This window comes from Gobius niger (assembly GCF_951799975.1).
Source record: "Gobius niger genome assembly, chromosome: 7".
In the NCBI taxonomy this organism is placed as follows: Eukaryota; Metazoa; Chordata; class Actinopteri; order Gobiiformes; family Gobiidae; genus Gobius; species Gobius niger.
The window spans coordinates 11864724-11889692 of NC_136858.1; the positions used below are offsets into that span (position 1 = coordinate 11864724).

General features: G+C 41.9%; 1 protein-coding gene across 1 annotated transcript in view; it reads left to right on the top strand.

Annotated features, from left to right (window-relative positions):
• The first annotated feature begins 743 nt into the window (after positions 1–743).
• Positions 744–24969, top strand: part of tet1 (tet methylcytosine dioxygenase 1) — a 46452-nt gene continuing 22226 nt past the window's right edge. The window contains exons 1-2 of the mRNA XM_079559855.1: positions 744–1067; positions 2770–4841. Coding sequence (XP_079415981.1) covers positions 2904–4841 — 1938 coding nt within the window. The 5' untranslated portion in view covers positions 744–1067; positions 2770–2903. The remainder of the gene's footprint in view (positions 1068–2769; positions 4842–24969) is intronic.

Sequence of the window (24969 nt, forward strand, 5' to 3'; positions counted from 1 at the left end):
CACAAATTTGATAGCATTTACTTACTATATACTGGAAAGGACTTGTAACTTGATTTGAACTTGAAAAGCAATGATTTGTTCCCACATCTAAAATGTAAAAGACTGTGAAGTGTGAACTCCAGTATGTTAATTTAAAAAAAATCATAGGTTTCTTATTATGGAATGCACCCTTTTTTTCCAGAATACACAGCCGTTTTGAAGGCTTCCCAATCTTTCTTTCTTTCTTTCTTTCTTTCTTTCTTTCTTTCTTTCTTTCTTTCTTTCTTTCTTTCTTTCTTTCTTTCTTTCTTATTATGTATTATTTATTTCCAATTTTGTTTTCAGTTTCTATAGTGTTATACAATCTGTTTTACCTTTGTAGCACAACCTAGTTGTTTTAAAGTGCATTATAAATAAGTTTCCATTGCCATTACCCCATGTGGAGGGCATGAGCAATTGTTCCTATTAATTGCATTGCACTTTCATAAGTAATAATACATAATAACATAATATATACAGATTACACAATTTATAATTTAGACCCACCAAAAATCTCCATAATGACAATATAATTTTGATTTTTGTTCGTCTGTAGTTTTTACTCTTTTTCTGCTTTTCTTTTCTTTTCTTTTGCGTTGTATGTGTTTTATTTGTTTGCGCTATCATTGCAGTTGCAGCAGTCAGTTTGCAGAGGGACTCCACTCCGCGTTTTCCAGCTCACTCCGCCTCGGGAGCTGCGCCAGAGAGCAGAGCGAGGAGCGACAACGAGTTGGAGGCGAGCTGTGGAGCGAGCCGTGGCCGTGGGCCGAGCGTCTGTGCAGGGACAGGGAGAGGGTGCGCTTCTGGACTCACGCGAGAGGGATTTGACATTTCAACACCGACGCGCTCCGCCACGACTCAACTTCGCGGACTGCGTTCTTTTTTTCCTCATTATTCCAGCCTTTTCTTTTTAACATGCCCATGTGTTATCGACGTGAGAGGATTGAACTTGCCAGCAGTCTATATTTGCCGAGGAAGGAAACCAATACAAGGGCTGGCTGTCTCGTTGGAGTGGTGTATTATTAGCAGTTCAGACAACTGTCTCCGTGGTATGTGAAACATTTCATTCGCCTTCGTGCAGCTTTTAAAACCACTGCGACAAAACCAAAACACATACGAAAATATGTATAGCCTACCAACATGTTTTTACGGTCTTTGTTTGTGCCGTTGTCGAGGCGAGGTCAAGTGCCCAAATTCTCGTGAGCGGGGGCAGCGAGTGCGTTTTTACGCGGTTACAACGACTCTTCCGCCAGTGAGAAAACAGGATCTGACCTCGCTGCGACCAAAACCCCGCTACTCTCTTACTACGTGTCTCTTTAAACTGCTCTTTAAACTACGCGAGCCAAGCTGGGAGAGCTTCAAGTGTGTCTCTGCATGCGCTTTCATTATTGATGGCCGGATTATTTACTATAACGAGCTACTACAGCCGCGCATTGCACATTATTGACGTCAGACTTTGCACTGGCTTGTCAAAGGAGATATTTCAGGCGGGGCAGAACTGTCACTTTGAGGCAACAGTCCAGACGTTGTGAAGGGAATGTGTAGGCTATACCTAAGAAAGTATTCTTTATACCTTTCTATCTATTCTTTGTGGTTGTTGCAATACATTTTGCCATTACCATACGCTTAATGTTTCCTCTGATATTTATTCAATCCACATTATTTCTATACCACATTTTGCAAACAAAAGGGTTTCCAATACTTCTGAGCACTTAAAACCATAACACAGTTGTTAGTTGTAACAATACCATATTTAAAAGTTAACTCTGCATGAATAACATTTATTAAAAGTAGTTTATGGTAATGCCAAAACTTGCTGTACATGTAGATAGTAGCCTAGTAATAGCAGTTGAACTAGTAACTGTATACAGGTTTATGAGCATGTCACAGTTGTTTTAATCTGTAGTAGTAGTAGTAGTAGTCGTAGTAGTAGTAATCGTCGTAGTAGTAGTAATCGTAGTAGTCGTAGTAGTAGTAGTAGTCGTAGTAGTTGTAATCGTCGTAGTAGTAGTAATCGTAGTAGTAGTAGTAGTAGTAGTCGTAGTAGTAGTAATCGTAGTAGTAGTAGTAATCGTCGTAGTAGTAGTAATCGTAGTAGTAGTAGTAGTAGTAGTCGTAGTAGTAGTAGTAGTCGTAGTAGTAGTAGTAGTAGGAGTAGTAGTAGTAGGAGTAGTAGTAGTAGTAGTCGTCGTAGTAGTAGTAGTAGGAGTAGTAGTAGTAGGAGTAGTAGTCGTAGTAGTAGTAGTAGGAGTAGTAGTAGTAGGAGTAGTAGTAGTAGTAGTAGTCGAAGTAGTAGTAATCGTAGTAGTAGTCGTAGTAGTAGTAATCGTCGTAGTAGTAGTAATCGTAGTAGTAGTAGTAGTCGTAGTAGTAGTAGTAGTAGTAGTCGTAGTAGTAGTAGTAGTAGTAGGAGTAGTAGTAGTAGGAGTAGTAGTAGGAGTAGGAGTAGTAGTAGTAAGAGTAGTAGTAGTGGTAGGAGTAGTAGTAGTAGTAGTAGTAATAGTAATAGTAGTAGTAGGAGTAGTGTAGTAGCAGAGTCGTTTTAACATAATAAAGTAATTTCTGAATGAGCAACATTTATTGAAAATCAAAATATGTCATACTTTTGGGCAACTGTACATGTTGTAGTAGAAGTACTTGTTTAAAGATTATGACAAGTAATTTCTGCACAAGTAGCATTTATTGAAATACAATCATGTTATGCAGACTTTTTAAAATCAAACTCCAACTCTGTTGTTTTTCTCTTTGCAGAATATGTTGCTTCACCATATCCAAATCTGAAGTAAAAGCCTCAATATACTGTTCAAGTTATTATCACTGTACAGTAGAAGAAAACTGAGCTCCCATGCTGGCGGAAAGAAACTTTCCTCTCCACATCTTTTGTCATGCCTGCTACAAATCCTGTAAGGAGACAGACACCTGCTCGGAAGAGGGGCAGCCAGAAGCCGATAAGCACCAGGAGTCAAACCGCCAACTCCAGTAAACCCAGGGGCAGACCTGCGAAAAGGGCGGTAGATGCACCAGGTGAAACTAAAAGAACTACAGCGGGACAGGCAGGAAAAAGCCCACGGGGACGAAAGGTGAATGGGCCTAGTGCGGCTTCAAGGGGAACACCTAGCAAAGAAGATAGCACTGTGTGGGTGAAAGTACAAAATAATGAAGAGATTGAGGACAATCCTGGGAGGCGGAAGTCGCTACGAGGAACACAGGCGGCCATTACTGTCTGCCAAATTTCCAAACCAGCTGCTCGAGGAGGACGCAGAGGAAACAAAGGGAGAGCGGCAGCATTAAAAGCAAAGGCAACGTCTAAAGAAGCCGAAGAGACATGTTTCAGAAGTCCAACTTGGGAAGATGAAATCAAAACACTTGACGAACATGAGGCTGAAGACATCCCTGTTTCTCTAAAAACAACGTCTGAACTCCGAGGAAGGGTCAAAGATCAGTGTGTGAGCAATGCTACAGAAGCTAGCCCCTTAAAAGCTGATACCCCACCTTGCAATGACGCACCAGAGGAATGTTTACTACCGCTCAGCAGTGACAGCGCTACAACGGATATGGTTGAATCCACACTAGGTCAAAATAATAAGGACAAACTAAGGTGTGAAGCTGCTATCTCGACAAGGGATGTTGACGGACAGTTTAGCAATGACAGTTCTAAAGTTAGCACATTGGAAACTGATTCACTGACAACATCAGAGATTCAGACAAATGACTGCTCTTCTTTTACTGGAAGCCATCATGTCATCAGTGAGGCAAAGAAAGATGACCTTCCTCTTAGCACGGCCCAACATGTAGAGGTGGATACGCAGGAAGGTAAAGAGGGGGTTCAAAGCGAGGGAGGGAATATTGACAGAAAAGAGGAGCCAATTGAAGTGGAAGATGAAAAAGAAATGTGCTGCGAGCCACCTAAAGGAGGAAACAATAGTTCGGATGCTGACAAAGTTGTCAGAGAAGAACAGGAGATAGCCGATGAGGACATGGGTGAACAAGAACATAAAGACGTGAGTCCTGACATCTCCAAATCAAATCATCCTTCTCATTCTCCTTCTAAGGTGGGAGTTATCTTCAATTCAACTACCTCAGCGTGCCACAACGCCCCTTCAACCCCAGAACATCCAATTCTGGGTAGCATAGGACTTCAACTGAGCATTCAAGGTGCTAATACAAATATCAACAACGCACACACTAACCCAGTTGCACCGGTGACACGAAACACGCCGGTTATCATCTGTAATAAATCTGTCAGACCAAAAGGGCTCTGGGAACCACCCCAGATGCAAACCTCTGAGATGGTTAGGCAAACCAAAGACAGCAAATCCTGTCAGGAGCCACTGACCGACCGCCATCAGGAAGAAGCCCAGTTGTCCTCATCATTGTCTCCACTTCCTCATTCTAGTGCAGCCAGGAGCGAGCCAAAGTTAACCGTAGAGCGCAACACAGATCCGGTGCCAAAAATTTCAACCCCTACTCTCGACGGCAGCTCAATATTTTCATACAGCTCGGAAAGCACTCGTTCTTCTTTGTCCTTTGACACCGAATCGGGCACGGAAGCAGGAGACGGGGAGTCTCCAAGTGCCTCCATCCAACAGGGGGCTTTGAGCGGAGGTGGAGTGCTGGTGGCGGGTGGTGGAGGCGCTCCCCAGAGGAAGGAGAGGAAGAAACGGAGCAGGTGTGGGACATGTGAGCCCTGTCGGAGGAAGGTCAACTGCGGTCGGTGTAGCTGCTGCCTGAACCGCAGGACGGGACACCAGATTTGTACACTGAGGAAGTGCGTGGAATTGAGGAAAAGGAGATCAAAGACTCTGCCGTGTTCTGGAACTAAGGTAAGGTGTAGTTTGGTTCATAATTTCAGCAGTTTGGTGCGTTCCATTGATGATTAAAGGCCCTTTACCTGATGTTTTGGTTCAAAACAATGAAATGAATTACGAATGCATGTGTAACATCCCAATTCTGTAGCGAGCAATACTGCCACGAGAATCAGAAAAAGTGTCCGCACAACCGTATAGCTTCCAAAAAGTATTTATTACTTACACCAGATGTAACGTTTCGGGCATTGACCCTTCTTCAGGCATGAAGCAATACTGCTACGGTAATGTAAACAGCAACTTGCCTGCAGATTTGAAGATCGATGAAAACTACCTTATTATTAGATACACAGAGCAAGTCTGCACAATATGCTGAAGAACTAGTAAAAATCAAGCAAAGGGCCTTTTTTGCTATGTTGTGTTTTCATGTGCCGCAAGTTATATTTGTGAGTTTTGATTGATGCTTACTTTTACAATTGACTTAACCATTTAAATGCAACTTCCAACAATTTTATGCGAAAGATATCATCCCAGACATGATGGATGACATGATGTTTTTTACTTTTCAAGGGACAAAGAAAGTTAAAAGAATGATGGATGCTAATGAGTTTTCTGGTAACCCATTCTCTGGTAAACCACACAATTCTAGTCAGCATATTTACCTAAAACCTTATAAAAGGAGAAAAACTTTTGTTCAGTTTTCAAATATTGAAAGATCAAGTTTCGTACGTCGTTTACGTTACTCAGTCTAACTGTCAGTATTGTTTTGTTGGCTTGGCTGCCGTGCTTGGATTTGTCACTGAACTGTGTTGGCATATGAAGCTTAGTGGAGAGAGTGTGCTATCACATGATCGGTCCGGCTGCACGTGGTGTGAGAGGACACCTCTGTTTGGATTTGCAAGGGTGATAGAAGCTGGACATACCAGCCAAACTGCATGTGAAGCATAACTTTGCTACATTGATCAAAGATTAGGGGTAAGACATAGCGTGCTCATCCAGTTGTTGTGATTTCTGATTAGAGATATCTATGCCTTTGCTTTATGCGTGTGTAGGAGCAGAGGAGAATGTGCTGTCACCGAGAGTGTGAACAGTCATGTGTGAGCAACTGAAGTTAGTTTGAGTTGCACACAATGCTATGATTCTGCAATATGGAGGTTAAAAAGTCAGTGTGCTGCAATTTAGATGGATGATTTTCTGGTCATGTGCTTTTTGAACGGTCAATACCTTGTGTGTGAAATGTGCGGTATAAATAAAGTTGCCTTGCCTAAAATATGTCATTTCTAGAACACCAGTGGCTTTACATTTGAAATTACAAAATCAAATTGACTTGGACCGTATCGCAAAACAAGTTATTTAGTTCGTTTTCATGTTAGAACCTTCACTAATGCACTGGAGTGCCCAGACTTTAGGTAATGGCTTAAATTCATTGGGAAGAAAAAATTGAGTGCAGTTGCTATTAACCACATAATATTCCTTAATCAATTTTATTAAAAAGAGATGTTTTTAAAAAAATTGCTCACCCTTCCCCATATCATATCACGCAAATGCAATATAAAACGTAAAATGCAACATTAAAGGTGCGGTATGTAACTTTTTATACGAAAACAAAGTTGACATGCGTGCATGTTTGACCTTATGACTGTTTGAGTGGTCAGCATGGCGCCTTTACATTTGATCATGTTGGTCTTTACAACGCTCTAGGATCAATTGTTTTGTAGGTTTTCTGGTGAGAGGGTCCGTCAGCAGAGAGAACCTTCCAAACAATTGATCCTTTTGTGTCCGTGAGACCACTGTGATGGAGCGTGAAGGTGCCATGCTGACCACTCATACAGCCGCTGGGTCACTGCTAGTTAAAATACGCACAAATATCAACTTTTTTTCAACATATTGCTCCTTTAAATATTAGTAGACGTTTGTTGCTTAAAGCCACCTGGTTTTACATCCCAGAACACACATAAGAAAACCGTGATAAAAAAAAAAAGACATGTCAGTAAGACACCGAAAATACAATTTGTCACTGTCAAACATAGAGAACCTATTGCTTTTAAATCTAGTGTTTAGCCACTTTAGCCCACACTTGTATTTCTATCAGAGTTTTTGGGGTGAAATGTAAAACAGTGTGGGCTCTTAATACATCTCTATCAATTGTCTATGTTGTGTGTTTATAGCTAATGACACAGTACATGTATAAAACATGTAGCCTAGTTAGCCCCCTCAATATTGCTTTTATAGTCCTCGTGAAATGTTCCATACATTTGCCATGAACTACAAAACAACGCTATTGCAATGTGGCCAACCTTTATGACAACCTTACGGGGGTAACCTCTCGCAGCTGTCTTAAGTGCACATAACTCCTCTCCATAACTGTAGCCAGGGGTAGCTGATGCTCGGGGAGGGGGGGAGGTGGCAGGACCGCGTGCGAGTCCACCGGGGCCACGAGTGAATGGCCATGTGGCCGCGTAGAGAGCGCGCACACCGTTTGAAGTGCAGATTAGGGACGATTATATAACACCTGCGACCTATGACAAAGATTACGGGCCACGTAGGGATTTACAAACATACGCCGTCGCACGTCGCTGGAATGTGGGTCAGAGGGTGGGGGGCGTGCAAGTGTCTGACGTGTGCTGGGTATGTTTAAGGGGAAGCTAGAATGAATGACTAAGATAGGAGACACTTTGCTTTTGGTAGCAGGGGCGCGTCGAACAGCTGCTTTTACCCGAGACATAGCGAATACAATTTGCTAAAGAAATGACCTACTTTTCCCCCTGTTTTGGCATTTTTCGTGACGAGAAAGTTTATTATTTGACTTCCTCGTGGGAAATGGACACAGGATGTGACTTAACATTCCATAGCTGCAACCGTTTGTGCGACGCAACTTTTTTTTTGGGGGGGGGGGGGGGGGGGGGGAACTTACAGGGATTTTTCTGGCAAGCATCGCAGTTCCGATTCCGTTCACACTGCTCTTTTTTATGACTCATGAAGCGTCATATTTGTAGGTTAAGCTATGTTTAAACTACGGGGTGACAAAGCAAGGATCTTTAGGTTATGAGTTCCGTAGGTGTAGGTGTAGAACTACGATTTATACTTGGCATTGCCAAATCAAACTAAGTAATTTCGCTCTTCCGATCCTGGAGCTACCTCAGAATGATTAAAGTATGGACCCGCCCGTGTCACATAGCATCTTTGGGACTTCTGTGATGGCCGATAGCTTTTTACTCTCGCCCCGGAATGCATCAGTGAAGCCACATTGCAGCTTTATAAAATATGTAAAAGGAGAAAAAGTGGAAGTGTGTCATCCTCAGATCTGCTTACATCGCCGTTTTAGGGAGTCGCCATCAAACATTTATTTCTACACACAGACGTAACTATTGGTATTTTATGCCATGTAAACTAGTCCTAAGTGTCACTTTGACCTCAATGCACACTGACCCACAGCAAAGGCGTGCTTGTTTCCAGAGCGGTTCTGGTTGAGTGGGGGGGGGGGGGGGGGGGTCAAATGGTAAAGCAGGGCTGAAGGAGAAAGCATTGTTGCTGGATGGGTAATGTGCTGCAACTGAAAAGTACTATTATTTCAAATGCGACTTCCCCCAACATATTTGCCGCTGGATGTTTTGGTTCCCTCCTAAAGACACTTCGTAGTAAGTTCAAACAGTGTTCTGCCAGTCAAATCGGAAGAGAAATTTGAAATGGTTTGTAATTAGAGAATCACAAAGGCAGTAATAATTCAGCCGATTCCCTTTGCAAACAACACAATATCCGGTCTCCATGTGGTTGTACTACATGTTCAAACCCACTAAACCTGTTTTAATGCTGTTGGACATGTTCAAAATGTGCACAGTGATCTGAATCCTGATTTCAACATGTTAAAATCGATTGCTATTATTAATCTCATCTGACCAGGGCGACCACATGACACGGGGGTGTGTGTGTGCACTGTCTAAAGAGCTGAGCACGTGCGTTGTTGGCGCGTGTCTACACAGAGCGAGGCGCGTCACAGCTCTTTTAAAGGCTTTAACACAAGCGGAGTGTTTCTAGTGTTATTTCCGCTGATCACCATTAAAATTTAGCGCAGGGATGAACACAGGAAAGACACAGTGAGAAAATGAGGCAGTGCGGCTGTTTTAGAAGAAAGTAAAAGACACTGGCACATATTGGGAGTCTCTTTTCCTGCCTCTGTCCTCAAATTACAGCTATCCTTGTGCCAGTCCCAGTCCCAGATCAATGTATTATCTGTATTATTAATGTGTTGTTGATGACCTGCTGTGTCTGTAGCCTTTGCAGACCGGGGTGCATGGTGGAGCGTCACCCTGCGCCCGCGTGTGCTGTGCTCGAGTACTCTCTCAGACAATATTGGTCTTTAATCAGGCCAACTAAGAACATTTTCGGGAAAGTTTAGACAAGATTCTAGAACCAGGACAGTCAGATCCCCCTAGATCTGACTGAGACAGGGCTACATGAGCAGATAATACAACATTTCTGCATATTTGTTGTATTTGAAGGCTTATTGCCCATTATTTTTATGTTTTGATGTAATGGTGGGAGCTGCCTGTCTCCATCACATTCAGGGGGAGCTTCATAGGAAAAAGAGGCTGGGAGCCACTGGCTTAGAGCACTAACATGTTAGAGCATTGGTTCTAAACACGTATAGCTTCAGGACCCGCCTTCAGTGGATCATGACCATAATAACAATGTTATTGTCAACCCATCATGAATATTATGTGAAGTTAGGCCCTGTTGTAGCGTATTTCAATTCAGTGTGTTTTTTCAAGCAGATCTGTTGAATCTGTCAAAACTATTTATCAACAGTCATTTTGGGCCAAGCTCACAACCTTCGCTCCCCAAAGAAGGCTGCTATTTTTGAAGATCTTTCATTAATCGAATCCCTTGAAACAACGGCGTTTTAGAGAGACTGTAAATGGAGGATTTGTGGTGGAGTGCCTGGGTTTTTCTTTTCTTTCAAAAACTCGCGAACCACTGCATATGGTCCCGTGACCCGATGTTGGGTCCCACCCAGCAGTTGAGGACCACTGTGTTAGAGACCTGACAAATTAACAGCTAAACTACTAAAACAATCACTCGTATTTCAGAACATAGACACATAAAGATGCTATATTATGTTCTCTGCTGTGGATATAATAACTAATGAAGTAATGTTCCATTCAAATTGGATCCATTGTTGATTAGATTTCAATAAACCGCCCACACTTAGTTATCCATGACTTGTAGCGGTGTATACTATGTGCAAACATGGCAGACCAACAAAAGCCTTCAGAGTAGTGAAGGTGACTGCAGGACGCACAGGAAGTCTGGTGTTGACAACGACTTTAACAAGAACAATGACCATACATGCAAAGTATTCCACAGTAAGTAGAGCATGCTCGACACCACACAAACCCGCGTGTGCCTGAAATGGCATGTTTGTTTTGCGTCTTCTGGTCCGTTGCTTGTCTGAAGGCATATTCTTGCCTCAAGGGCAGTTGACTTTAGCATAGGGGAAAAGGGTTTAGGTACTCCTGGTATCAGGGGGAAACTGGCACCAAAACTCGTAGTGAAAATGATACTACTGGTTTTAGACTTTAGTTTAGTTTTATGGTTTTAGACAAGGCGCTGGTAGTGTGCGGAAAACATGAAAACCTATCCCTAATAGTGATCCCAGTCCTACACGCTCCTCCTGGCAGTTTAGTGGGTTCACTATTAAAGAATGAGTCATGTTGTTAAACCGACGCTGGCTAGTCTTGTTAATCAGGATAGCACACCCAAGTTTCCTTTCCAATTTCACAAGACACGAGACAGGCTTCTACTAGAAAACATGTTGTCATTTCTTCTCGTTAAGTATAGGTTTGCTTGCTCTTACAGCCCCGTCGTGGCCTCGTCCGCGTTGCTGAGGGAGGTCAAGGGCGGTGCTATTTACATTAGCACATGCCAGCAGTGGAGATTGGAGAAGTGCTCAATAAGTGTGTGTGTGAACGATATCAAAGAAGTACATTTTCCGCCATTGATTCCTAAACAATTCCTGTCTCACATTGGGAAAGTCAGAACTGAAAAAGCTTTCATGGATGACAACAGAACAACAACTTTTTTTGAAAACGTTTGCAGCAAAGGAAACATAAATGAGAGTTTGCACAGTAGAAAGAAGGGCTGTCTCGATAATCACTATATCGATTTATCGATCAATAAATGACAAATAAACAACACATTTTTGGCTCAATGTTTATTATTATGTTTATTTTCCCATTTCTCGAAAGCAATACACTATTTTTCACCTTAAGTAACTTGTATTTTATGGCATTTCTTGTTTATTGTGGGATGTTTTAAGGTCTAAGTACTTCTTAAAGTCTTAAAGGAATAGTTCACTGTTTTTCCATATTGAGATATGTTCTTACCTGAGCTTAGACGAGTTGATACGTACCTGTCTGGTCTTTGTGTGTGCCCGTGGAAGAGCTTGGTCGCTTCTAACTTTTCACCCCAGCTTGGAGCTATAGGAATACATTGGTAGAGGCCAAATGCTAACAACATCTTTGGTCTTTTTGTGTGACTGAGAGCACGCACAAAGACCAGACAGGTACGTATCAACTCGTCTAAGCTGAGGTAAGAACATATCTCAGTATGTAAAGACGGTGAACTATTCCTTTAATAATATCGTTTATCGCAACATTTCCTACCAAGCTTCAAATGTTGCTATTGTGACAGACCTAAGTAGCAAGTAGCTGCGGTGTGACATTGTAAGATATTTATATTTTTTGCAACTATATTTATTTTCAGAGCATACAGTGTTGACTATTTGATTCATTTAAAAAACAAGCCTTTTTGTCTACTTTTACCTAAATGTTTGTCGATTGAGAAAACTGTGTTCAGGTCCTGAACCAAATTTGACTCATCAGGCCTCTGTAGAAATGCATAAAAGACTTTGGGGAGCGACTTAGATAGACCTCCTCCCACTCCGCAATCTCTACACTGACTTTCACGCTTTTACTTTATGGTTTTCACACCCATTAGCTCCAGCTTAATCCTCGACTACTAAATATAATATTTCATCAACTCCTTCTTTATCTCCTACACTGTTCCCATCTGTACTCCCTTGTTCCCTAATGTGCTCTTGCAGAGGAGTCGCCCAGCTGAGATAACAAGTGCACTGCAGCAACGCTAGCCCTGAGCACTCCGTCTGCTAACAGTAGCATCCAGAGCTGCTTGTTTAGCCTGGCGCGAGGGAGGTGTTCAACGCACTGCAAACTTTGTGGATTTTGGCTGTAACGTCCATGTCACAATAACAAACAATATAGTCGTTTTTGCTTCCTTACAGTGAACATGTATTATGCATCATACTAACGTTAGCCTTTAGCTTCATGATAATACATTGGTAAACACAGAAGTATCCTATTGTTGATGTTGATCGTCCATAAAGGTTTTAACAGTATCTGCCTGTCTGCCCTGCAGTGTTTGATATACATTTTGGTGCGAGATGGCTAGCTCCCCATACAAATCAAACCAGGACAGGAAACGGTTACGAGCACAGGAAGTTAGCTGGAACTAGCGTCGTGTTGCGAGTCCCTTGAAAGTACTTCATCAAAATGTGCAAGTAGCTTTGGTACAAACAAACTCGCGGCGTTTTCACACACGTTGGAGCTCTTTGTAGACCACTCTAGGTGCAGCTGTATTCACTTCAAAGTTAGTTCAGTCTGCATATGTGTGCTCTTGCTCCAAACGCCGTAGCATCAGCCATGCGACAACGATCAGCTGGTTTCCCGAACTAATTCCCATGACAACCGGCATCAAGCGATCAGAGCCCTCGTGTTATGTGATGGACATTTTCCTCGTGTGTAAATGGGCTGATATGTGGGACGAGAAATGCTCTTAAATTGTCACTCACTGGAGAGAGCGATGCAGCCAGAGGAGAGACCTCACTGATATAAAGTTTATTCATTTTCCCTCGTCATAATAACACACAAACGTCCAATCCTTATAGTTCAGAGCTCACCTGTTTCAGCCGGTCTCGAAGCGGCTGTTTATTTCTGCGTTAGGATTCACACTGACTCAAAACCGCTTCAAGTACTTCAAAATCATGAGCACATTGTTCAACATGTGTACAATATTTGTTTCTTTATGTTGCTGCCCTAATCATTTTCACTTGCGTTTGGGTGTGTAGGCGTTTAAGTGTGTTTATATTCGCCCTTCGCAGCTTGCGGTTGAGCGCGGGACACCGAAGCGGGCCCCATTGTTCCCCCTGACGGAGGGAGCTTAATGTAAAGTGAGAGTGATTTGTCAGGCTTTCTTCCCCCTCGTCGCAACAAAGCGGAGGAGGAGTCTTGGGCGCAGGCGGTTGCCATGGTGACCTCATTGTGGGCGTGACCTTTGACCCGGCGCGGCTGTCTGATGCCGTATCCCTGGGCGGTAACGAGGATTTGTGGGGGATTAGCGGCAGACGCGCTATACACCTAGCGATTTAACCTACATCCAGGTAATTAGGTTAATTGACAGATGCCCAGGTCGTGTAACGGGGCGTCGGGTAAACGCGCTGGTTAAAGAGACAAAATGTGAGGTATTGCTCATTTGTGATGCGCCGCCATGTGTTACATCAATAAGTGTCCTTCCCCCATTGCCAGTCTGTCAGATTTTATTTTGTGTGTTGTTTTTTGATGTATAAGTCATTTCAATCTTGTTTGACATTGAGATTTTTAGCTAGTTTTTCTCCCTTAGCGTCTTAGTTTTAATGTGTGAGTAAAAATATTGGGGGGTTTTTTCGACGTTTTGTCAAAGTAGGGGATCAGTGCAACACCGTGGCGCTCCCTCGTCTCTCCCACACGTGTTCATTCACAAATATCGATATGTTTGGAACCCACGTGTCGTATGAAAGGCGACCACGATGACCCTGTAATTCAAATATGGTCATTTTGTTTCTGGGAGACGGCAGCGGCAATAAAAAAAGGCAGCGATATGTGCAGATGTTACAAAACTTTAATAAATGATTTTTTTTTTCTCCACTCTTGCGAAAACGTCTCCACTTCAGTAGCTCCTACAGACAAAAACCTTCCAGCCTGTTGCTTAATTTATTATTTTTTGTCAGAATGATTTTGTAATACTTAATTCCTAGCCAGATTTATTTTTGAACTCCAAAAAAAAAGGCTTCTTTTTTTGGACAAATTACTAGCTCATTCAAAAACAGAACAAGATCCCAAATCCTGTGTAACTAATATGTAACTAACACATACTCAACACATAATCAAATGTTGAAAACAATTTTTAATGTGAAAACACTAAGTGACAGAAACTTGCAATGCTTTTATTCTCATATTTGTGTCAGTAATCTACTGAAAAAGTTTCAAATTGATACCATTAAGTTTCTTTTTGTTTTTCCCTGTTCCCTGTTTCATCTGCAATTTCTCACCTTAAATGAGATTACTGTTAGAACACTGTTAATCAACAAAGGCGTTAAAACTGTAGTTTTATGACTTTCCAAGCCATCTGCAGGACTTTTCAACTAAGGCTGAACGATATGGACAAAATTTCATATCACGATATTCATGCCAGATATCTCGACATGGGTTAAGTGAAAACCAAGCATTTTTCAGAAAAATGAAACATAATACAAAAGAGTGCAGTTTTATTGATGAAAATCTATATCGTTATCTTGCTTTTTCGATATTAGTATCTTGATCGATACGATAACGATATATCTTTCTCAACCTCACAAATTGCTGTTGGGCTGGTTCATATTGCTTGTCTTAAAGTGGAGGATTTTATCATAATAAACCTGATTATAAAACTCTTTTTATATACAGTATATATTTTTTTATATTTGGCTTATTTTAATCTTACGTACATTGAAGTAAATTAAATTAGTAGCTGTTGAAATTGCAGTCTACCTTTATTATGTGAGGTCATTGTGAATGATATCACTTTTGCTCATCAGTGTGTGGGACTGGCTTCCGCACAGTGAATCTGTTTGCGGAGGTCGCATGTTTTTGAAATACCATCGGTGCCTCCTCATTATGACCAATCAAGCACCACTCCTCTCCTCTTCCTCGGCATAAGACTTTCTATCACCGCCGCCTTCCCCGGCTCACAATGTTTCTGTTAAGTCCATCCAAGCCAATTACATTTGAAACAACCCTGAGAGGCCGTTATCTTGTAATAGACTTGGGTAGAGGCCCAGGCAAACCCCACGAGGACAAGTGTGAGTGCCTGCTCTGTTTTATTTCGTTCATCAGCTAGGCCTCTTGTATACATCAGAACAGATGTATTAGAGAGGCCTGAGCCAGGTCTGATACCGCAGACAGTGAGTTCACCTGAGGCCATCTTTCAGTCATATAATATATACTTAACCGTCTGTTTGTTTTTGTGGTAGAATAGCACTGCACAAATCAAAATCTTAATACAAATGGCTTTTAAAGTTCACAAAATCGTCACTCCAAACCAACAGATAATCCTCCACAGGGTCTTCTTATGGCCTATAAAACCTTTTATCCTTGTAGTCTAGACCTCTACAAACATGTTCTGAAATGCATGGGATCCTGGTGTTATTTTTGCTGTTCATATTGCACTGGTCAGCTCCTCCTACATCCTCTTCCCCCTGCGCAGCTCTCTCCGCTCCACAATAGTCCTTCGCTTCTGTGAAGAGCTTAGCAGTTAATTAGTTATATTCTCCAGTGAACGTCAATCTGCCGGAACACTAGTAGGGATAGAAGGCATGTGTGGCTTAGCTGTGAGTCTTGCCCGGACACCTCCTCGTTTGTCCCTTTTTGGTTTCCTGTAGCTCCTCTTGTGGCGCCTCCTCTGTGCTGAAGGTGTGGGGGGCTCTTGATGCCTCTTCAGTGTTTCAGAAGAAGACCTTTGTAGGTCTCAGGTGTCATTAGCTCATAAGCTAGCTGTTTGTTTACATTTATCTGATTTTTTTTCTAGTTGTGGAACGAAATTAGTTTTTTCCTTCAGTATATTGTAAACTCAGACACTTGAGGGAAAATCAATGTGCATTTTTACAAAGCATTTTTATCAATTTCAAGAACTGCCAGTTGTGGAACGGGCCTATAAACTCGTCCCTGTGAAGATTTAGAACAAAAAGTGAATGAGAACATAAATTGTGATTCTGCATGATGTGGCTGTGCTATTTCCAGTAACATCAAGTTGCAAACGCTAGTACTTCCTGTCCTCATTCATTTCCTGTTAAAGTTAGACAAGTTGGAATAATCATATTTTGAAAAGATTCTGTGGTGGAAAGTGAGTTCCTAGTTCATGATCACTTAGTGTGTGTTAAAAACTTGCAAGGATGTAAATCGGTGCAAGAGACTGGACACGGTTGTATTTATGTAGATTTGTTCATATTTCCGTTACTATTTAAAATGTTGTAATTCATCAAATTAACTTAGTGTCAAGACCAACTCTCTGACCTTCATAAACAGAGACATCTCCTCCTCTGAAATCTTTACATCCTACATCAAGCTCTTCAGACACAGTAAGCGGATTATCTACCAGGAACTCACTGTCCACCACGGAATCTTTAGAAAATATGATTTTTGAAACGGGTCCAAGATCATTTTATTAGGAAATGAATGAGGAGGACGGGAAGTATTGGGGCTCATAACTTCAGGTTAGCGGAACTAGCACAGCAACATTGTGCAACGAGCTAATAAAAAAAAAAATCCAAATTCGTGCCCTATAAACATTGGAAGTAGTTTACTGTTTCCTTTATAAAGATTTCCTACATTACAATAATCACTTTCTTGCTCCCTTGTTGACAAGTACTTTAAATTAGTAGCAACAAGTTATACAAGCTTTACGAAGACACAATTTGTACTGGAGACCATTTTTCTTTAAATGAAAAAACAATGGTAGCATGTTTTAGGGCATATTTGGCATAAGGAGAACATGCCAACTCCACACCGAAAGTCCCCAAAAGTCTCAAAACATGGAACCTTCTTGCTGTGCGGAGAGAATTTCTGCCCCTCAGCGGAAGAGACGCGACATTGGCCTTTGATGTGAGGAAATTCCCAGGCTTATTTGGTTTGGAAGTTTGTGATCTATCTTAGCACATGCTGCCGGTTAAGTCCTGCTTTGAAGTCGTGCCACTCGGTTTCTCCTGGGTGAACAGAAATACTCGCTTTGCCCCCGAAAGGGATGCCCCCCTAAACCCTAGCCAGGGCACACAATGACCCTGTTTTTAGAGAACTTAGTGGTTGTTCATTCCCACCCACAAAAAATGTAGTCTTGAGTTCAGATCTGAAAACCAGGCTAATGTGTCACTGTTTATATACACTTTTAGCTACTTAGGGGTGTGTATGTTTTCTAGTACAACTTAAAACATGATGGGCCAGATCTTGTGCCTTCAAGCGCGATGGCTATCTTCCGAGTGGCACAGCTGTTGCGCTGTGTGCCTGCGCAACTTGCGATTGGGCGTCGCTTCTAAAAAATAGAAGAGTTCGACTGAGACTTGGTTGATTACAAGCTGCACTGAGAGCAGTGCTCTGATGTCAGCCTCACATTCATTTTCTTGTTTACATTGCTGCCTTGTGTTCTTCCTTAAGCATTATATGCTCTTACAGGTCAAACAAAAAACTTTATTAACCCCATCGTGAGCTAAACAATGTTTGTGTCCTGAGAGAAAGCGATGTAGCCTACAGTCGGTCCGCAGTGGCGCGGGTCGGCACTTGCTCGGCCGTAATTGCGTTAACGTGACCAAAACAAAAGCACATGTTGACCCCCACTCTGTGGCTAACACTGATGCTAACACTGATGCTAATGCCAGGTTCATGTTGTGCTCGGGAACTGGAGAAAACATTTTCCCCAGTTCAAAAATGCACACTAGCGCTTGCGCAACATGGGAAGAAAAAAAACACGAACTTGGCTCAAAACAAGCTTCCTGACTTTTGCACCTGACTGGGAATCAACAAAACTGAGAGCCTGCCATTATTGCTCCCAAAAAGAACATTTACACGATATTTTATAGCAATCCGAAGTTTAGCTTTTGAGATGCTAACACCAAATTTAAAGTAATAGCTCAGCGCTAATCAGTGATAAAAGATTGTTTTATTTGGTCAAATCCCCACACAAACCAACTGGGAACAATGACGACGTTCCATATCAGGAAAACAAGCTCCCCAGTTCACATGGTTGCAGCATAACACTGATGCTAAAAATATTTATTTTCCCAATTTTCTTGCATCCTATCTTTTATATTATCGCTACATTTTTGTTATATCCTCTCCCCGCAGTATCCAATATCACTGCACCATAGATCTCCCGGTCCGGCGTTGCTATCCTCTGCATATATTTATGTGTTGTATGAATGTGAGTGGGTGCATAGCCTGGTGCGCTCATATGGCCAATCTGCTCACTCAGCATGTGACTGCAGCAGAGCGCACTTGAAGAGAGCTTTTGCTCTGTCTCTGTGAAGCCCCCGGGCTCTCTCACTGTTTACTAATGGACTCAGTCACCTCTGTGCGTCTCCCAAGGTGAAACATATTACCATGTGGACACTGCGGTGCTGCTTCTAGCTGCAGTCTGATGTGTGACATATGGCTTCAAAATAGTGGATGGAAGTCTTTGTTTTGATGTGAGTGAGGAGAGAAATTTGAGTCCAGGCGCAGACTAAATGAAGATGGAAAAAAAAAAAGTGTATTTATGTATTTATGTATTTTCACAGTGCATGACTGTTTCTTTGCAAATAATATTGTTACTCAGTTAATAGAAACATCTACCCGCTAATTTATCATGAATTGTGATATACCATACTTAACAGTCACTTTGATATTTTTTTGAGTTGTCGTAATGTATGAGAGAGTGGTTTTGTTATATTGGGGCATGAGAGGGTTTTTTCTAAAGAGTTTACATCACAGTTTTTGTTTTTGAAATCAAAATGTGGTTTAGTCTAGACTCTAGACTTCCCCCATAGCGTTCAGCGTGGGTTAGCTGAAGCTCATACATGCTAGCAACTTGGCTGAATAGGACAAAAATAGCAAAAGGGAAAAAAATATGGACGAGGTTGTGGTTAGAACAGGTGATTTACAGCCCTTTTAATGAATTGATGATCAGATATCAACAGATGCATTAAAACAAGATATAATGGTATATGGTATATATATGGTCTGAAAACGTTCCCAACCTGCCGCATATTTGCCTTTATGACCCTGTTTCTCTAACTCCAAACAAGCGTGACTAGCGCTATAACAGGACTATTTAAAAGACTGAATATGAATTATTAACGTGTGTCGAATTGGCAGAAGAGTCTGCTCTAAAAGTCTTCAGATGTCCATTTGGAAAAGCGCGGAGTGAGTGGCGTCTCCAGAGGCAGATAAAAGCAGCCGCAGTCGGTTGGATTTGCCGCGGGAGAAGGGTTCAAGGTCCAATCAGATTTCATTTTTACTGCCGCTGTCTGCGCACATCAATGCGCATTTTCAGTGTCCTTTTTATGGACCTGAATGGATAGACTTGGCTTGTGGTTTTGGAGTGTATGCAAATAGCAGATAACTTACTTTCACTTGACTACGGATGTCTAGAGTGTAGTCGTCAAAGTGTTAAGTACACTGGAAGGACTATGTGCAGTCCAACAACTGTTGTCAAACTCAAACTCAGAGGAACAATCTAATAACATAAACCTCTATTTAGCCAGAACAAATTCTGACTCAGTTTCAATACTACAAAACCCTCAACATGCAATACTATTTTTAATACAAAAGCCATGAACTCCTCCTGCTCTGAACGTGTTAGACAGGCCAAAGGAAAGAAATTCAATGCCTGCTCAGTGTCTTTAGACTTTTAGTATTGATTAGCATCCGTTTTTTGACCACTCTGTGCTCTCTTAAGCGTGAGTGACTCGCCGATTTAACCAGCCACTGTGAAGTGTGACCTTTCAGAATATGGTTTTAAAGCAGAACTAAGTAACTTTTGCCGCTAGATCCCACAAGCACCACTGCAGCTGTTGTGGCATGTTGCGTTTTTTTAACTCATTAATTGTCCGTGAGAGTAAATACTGCACTGACAGAAAAGAGGATGGGAGAGAGGGATATTGTACATTGTGCCACAACCCAATTACACAATGGAGATATTTTTTAAGTGGCACTAGCCCACAGTTAGCTTTGCCCTGTAGCCTGTTTGCTTCCTATGATCATGATAAACCAAATGACAACCTTTTGCAAATGGTCATCAACAAACCGAAAGCTGTGGACAGAATACAGTCTTACCTGCACCATGTCATAAACCTCAGAAATGCCAGCCGAAAGTGATTTTGTAGACCACTGAGAGCAGCGAAGGAGATGTTTTCCATTAGTGTGTATTGGGGGCTGCCGGGTCGGATGCAGGGAAAGCTGCAAGTGTGTTTTTTTGTACAGAGACACCAGGGGGAGATGAAAGACTCTCAGAGGGACTACGGAAATTATTTATTACGGTAAAAAAGTTCCTTAATTCTGCTTTAAGCTCCAAAGTGCACATGAATTGTGATCATTAGAATAGTATTAAAACTTGCATAATTAGAATCTGTAACTTTTTACCATGTTACAAAAAACATAGTTGGAGTTGTCTTTAAGTACTTGCTCATGTTTGAGTAATCTTTGAACCTTCCCCTGATTTTCTCCCGCAGCTTTACATATCCAGAAAATGGTTTCCTTACGATCTCTTGCAAAGCTCATCCTTCCATCACAGAGCAGAGTCAGGCAAAATCATCTGCCAAAGCTATGCAGAGGAGGGCCTTAGGGAGAGTACGCCTGTTGAACCAGGTAGCGTAGCAAAGGGAGAATTTGCCGTTTTAGATCAATATTGCGTTTTCTAACTAACAAAGTGTAAGATAGTGATCAAGATGTGTTGTAGATGATTTCCTGCCACAAGCATAAAACCCCCTCTGTAAGTGAGTGTGATAAATCATGATAAATTGTTTGACAGATCACCCACCCCTTACAGCCCTCAACTTTTTCCTCCGATTGACTATTCTCTTTCCCTGCCGTACTCGAGGGATTCGTTTTGTACAAGCCCCAAGTCCATTTTCCCTCTGACCCGCTCGCCATTGACCTTGTTCGAAACAGTTTGCCTCTCTATCCTTCACTTGAAAAAAAGAAGAAAAAAAAACGTGTAACTTCTCGTGGCCAACAGACACGTTTACGTTTGTGTCAGGAGTAATGGCTCTGTGGACGGCTGCTGGCACCGGCTGAGCATGGCCGACCTCCACTCTCCAGATGTGTTGGACCGGCTTCACGGACGCACTGCTGAGTGGATTAGCGCTCACGCCACGGCCCAGTGTGATTAATGTCCGAACTGCTTGTAGCTAATGAAAGATAGAGCGATGGTAGTTTCTAATGACAAACATGTGGGGTTTTACAAAGCTGCGAATGAGGGGCGCGGTGGCAAGGTCTCAAACATGACTATTGTGCCATGTTGGTGTAGGAGCCATAAAAAGGGTAAGGTGGAAAGTATCAAGAGTGAATTACCGGTATATACAGACGGTTCTAAATGTATTTGACAGTTGAAGCAGAACTCTGGGGTAGACTGATGTAAGCAAGGCTGCCAATGTGCGCCATCGGCACATCCGACTACCACCTACCACTCACTCACACATGTGTCTAGTGGTAGTGGAGAACATGCAAACTCCAGGTCGCATGCTTAACTTCTAAGTACGGCAGTAAAAGGAGTGGTGCTGGGGTTAGTTCTAGTAGAGGCAATCTATACTTGTTCCTTTTTCAGCACATCTCACCTTTTCCAACCACCGTCCAACTTCACAAGCAAGAAAGGTTTCCACGAGACATTTACGTCATAAAAGCCGAGTATACTAATGACTTTATTTCGGACTCAGTATCATGATAAACTATGGGCTTTACTTATGCTGAATTCTAGGAACCTTCGACTTGGAACGCCGCTCGAACCGACTTCAGATGCGAGCTGAATACAACAATGGAGAAGTGTAGCTGTGTGATAAAACTTAAAGGAACAGGCCACCGTTTTTACATACTGAGATATGTTCTTACCTGAGCTTAGACGAGTTGATACGTACCTGTCTGGTCTCTGTGCGTGCCCGTGGAAGAGCGTGCTAGCTTCCAACTTCACCCCCATTTGGAGCTATGGGAATACATTGGGAGAGGCCAAATGCTATCAATATCTTTGGTCGTTTTGCGTGACTGAGGGCACGCACAAAGACCAGACAGGTACGTATCAACTCGTCTAAGCTCAGGTAAGAACATATCTCAGTATGGAAAAATGGTGGCCTGTTCCTTTAACCATTGATGTCGTAATTTGCAAGCAGTCATTTTACCTGTTACTTGCTGCCTTGAATGCAGCACAAGTCAAGGCTTATGAGTTTTCTAAATATAAGCGTACTCGACCTGTTTTTTACTATTTATTTATTGGTTTATTTGGTTGGGACAGCGCATGTTAATGAACAATCCTTATCGTTGTTAAATAAAGGTCAAATGTACAATCACATAAGAGCATGTTAGATATACCACCGCAGTTGAACAAGTTGCTTCAGTTACATTTGATACTGTTTTGGCAAATGTGAATCCATGGACGTTGTTGCTTGTCAGGTTTTACCCATAACATTCGACGTATCTCGTTTCAGATGAATGTCAGACCTTCAGACTGTCAGTTGAAGGTTTGACACTTTAAACCAGAGCTTGTGCTTCATAGTAGTTTTTTCTCACTGGAGCACATGGCAGCTGTGGCGTTAACGTACACACAGTAGTATTGTTTGCTTTGGTGTAACCTGTTTGTTGCACTTTTGCACTTTAAACTTTCAGTGTCAAACCTGTCAGACTGCAACGTGAGGGTTTAAGCCTCTGGTTAAAGTCAACACCTCAACAGCATTTCCCAAAGGAGCCTGAACAGGAAGATCAAAAATTGCACAGCAAGAAGTGTTTGTACTCATTTTTGAATGGAGTATAGATTAGTATTTCTCCTGTTGTATAAAAAATAATCTGTGTCTCTGGGAAGGACTCTTTATAGATTAGCAAGATGATTAACTATAGATAAATATTGCGCAGTACTGTATGAGCTTCAAAGTGAATCTTGATTTGGTACTGTGCGCAGCGGGGTCTGCAGCAGGACTGACATGTTGTGAGGATCGACTGTCTGTTTATGCTCCCGGTGTTTAGTCTGGGTCCCGGTGTTTGTTTTATGGCGTGTCACTGAAGGATTTGTTGTCCGTTTATCTGTTCACGTAATAATTGTTTATTTGCACGTGGCCACTTGTGGCGCGGTGCCAGACAAGTTCTTTGAAGCGTGCTCCATGGTTTGCGTGAAAAGCGCTTTTAGACCATTAACCATGAAATGAAGCCCACGTATTTATTTATATCGGTGCATTGATAGCAAGGAATAATAATATTATCACCGAAAATATGTGCAGTTGCAGTAGGGTCTGATTTTGCAGAAACGACTCAAGACTCCCCTGATAATGAAAATCTGAAATCTCACTGGAAGTTTCCAAGTGAAATATAGCTTCAATACATCTACTGTTCCGCTGACAGTAGAGGTGATTAGTAGTAATTAGTAGTAGAAGTAGGGCTGGTCGATATGACGATATTAGACCATCTCACGATCTCCAGAGCTGACGATCTGTCATTTTTGTGAGATCGTTTTATCACGATCCAAAGCACTTCTGCATAGTTGACTGTTTTCACAGTCAGTGAAGCAAACACAAGCTGCTAACTTTACGCAATGTCGGATGCTAATGCGAGCGTTTAGCAGCGAGTCGCTCCTCTACGTGTTTACGACCAGACTCCTCAATCTAAAGCATTAAACCCTCTGTCTCTATTTCAGCTGTATTTATGTCAGTGTCTTCCCCCCCTAACCTCTATTTATCTACCTGGCTGGCACATGTGCGGAGAAGTGAGTGTGTCTTTCGTCCTTACAGTTCTGTCAGGCGGCGCATCCTTCTCATTTGTTTAATTTAAATCCTGGACCCGGTTCACACATGCGCCGTTTATCCATGTCTTTGAAAATATAAAAGTTCTCCATATACACTGTGAATCTCAGTTCCTTATTGTCAAGCAACTAACTGCTTCCAGTTTACCTTTTACACAATAAAAGTCACTGCATGTTAGCGCTTTAGTAATCAGAATCAGAATCAGAATCAGCTGAATTTGTGTTTAAAAGTGCTCACCTCATGCTAAATTCATCTTTTCTTTCCCAGATTCCTTTTGATCATTTAAGCGCTCAAGTTGCCTCCACTTCAACTTCAGTATATATTCGGATCTATACATGCAGCCTGTTGCTAAAGGATATTCAGTTGCTGACGAAGCCTCCTGAGATGAGAGGGGAAACGTCCTCAATACTAAAACATATTGGAGCTTTTTCTTGAATGGACAGCTCCTGTTCGACTGAGAGCTTACACAAACGCACCCAATGCAAATGACTTATTTTCTTTTCTTTTTTTTTAAGTGAACATTGAGAATTGACACGGGAAACTCTACACTCCAGTGTGTAGCCTCAGATTTGACAGAAGACAGTCACGATGGCCGCCTTCTTCTTCTCACCATAAAACCACACGGAGCGTTTGTCTTAGCCTGATAACTTATAATCATGTCCAGACTCACTGTGACTGTTCAACTGCCGCCACAGCCGAAATATGCCAGACCTGTCCACAATTTACACACTGTCCTAGTGTTTACTCACTCCACTGTTTGGTTCTGCTACTGCAAACAATACATATACGCTACTACAGCCTCCATCACAACGACTACAACTACATCTACTACTACAATGCTGCAATTGCTGATACTACAACAACCATTGCTGTCCACCACGGTTTTTACGAGCACCATAACAGTTACTGCTATTTCTAAAGCTGTGAATACTAAAGCCACCGCCACAACTGCAACCACTGCAACTGCTACTGCTATTAATACTTCTGAGCACACTACTCTCACTACGATTGCAACTGCTACTGCTATTGGTAATACTATAACTATCATTACTATTACAGCCACTACTGCAACAACTACTAAATATTCATATTTGAGTAATATTTTACTTACCAGTGGTTCTCAAAGTGAGCACACTGCAAAAAATAATTGACTAGATTAGTTAAATTGAGTCAAATTGAGAATGATCATTTAAATTTGAGTTGTTTGGACTAGTTCTGATGTAGTTGGGGCGTTTGACCAAGATTGTTTCATGATTCAATACATTTTGTCTTTATTTCAGATTAACTTATCTGCCAATGAGGTAAGCAAATTGC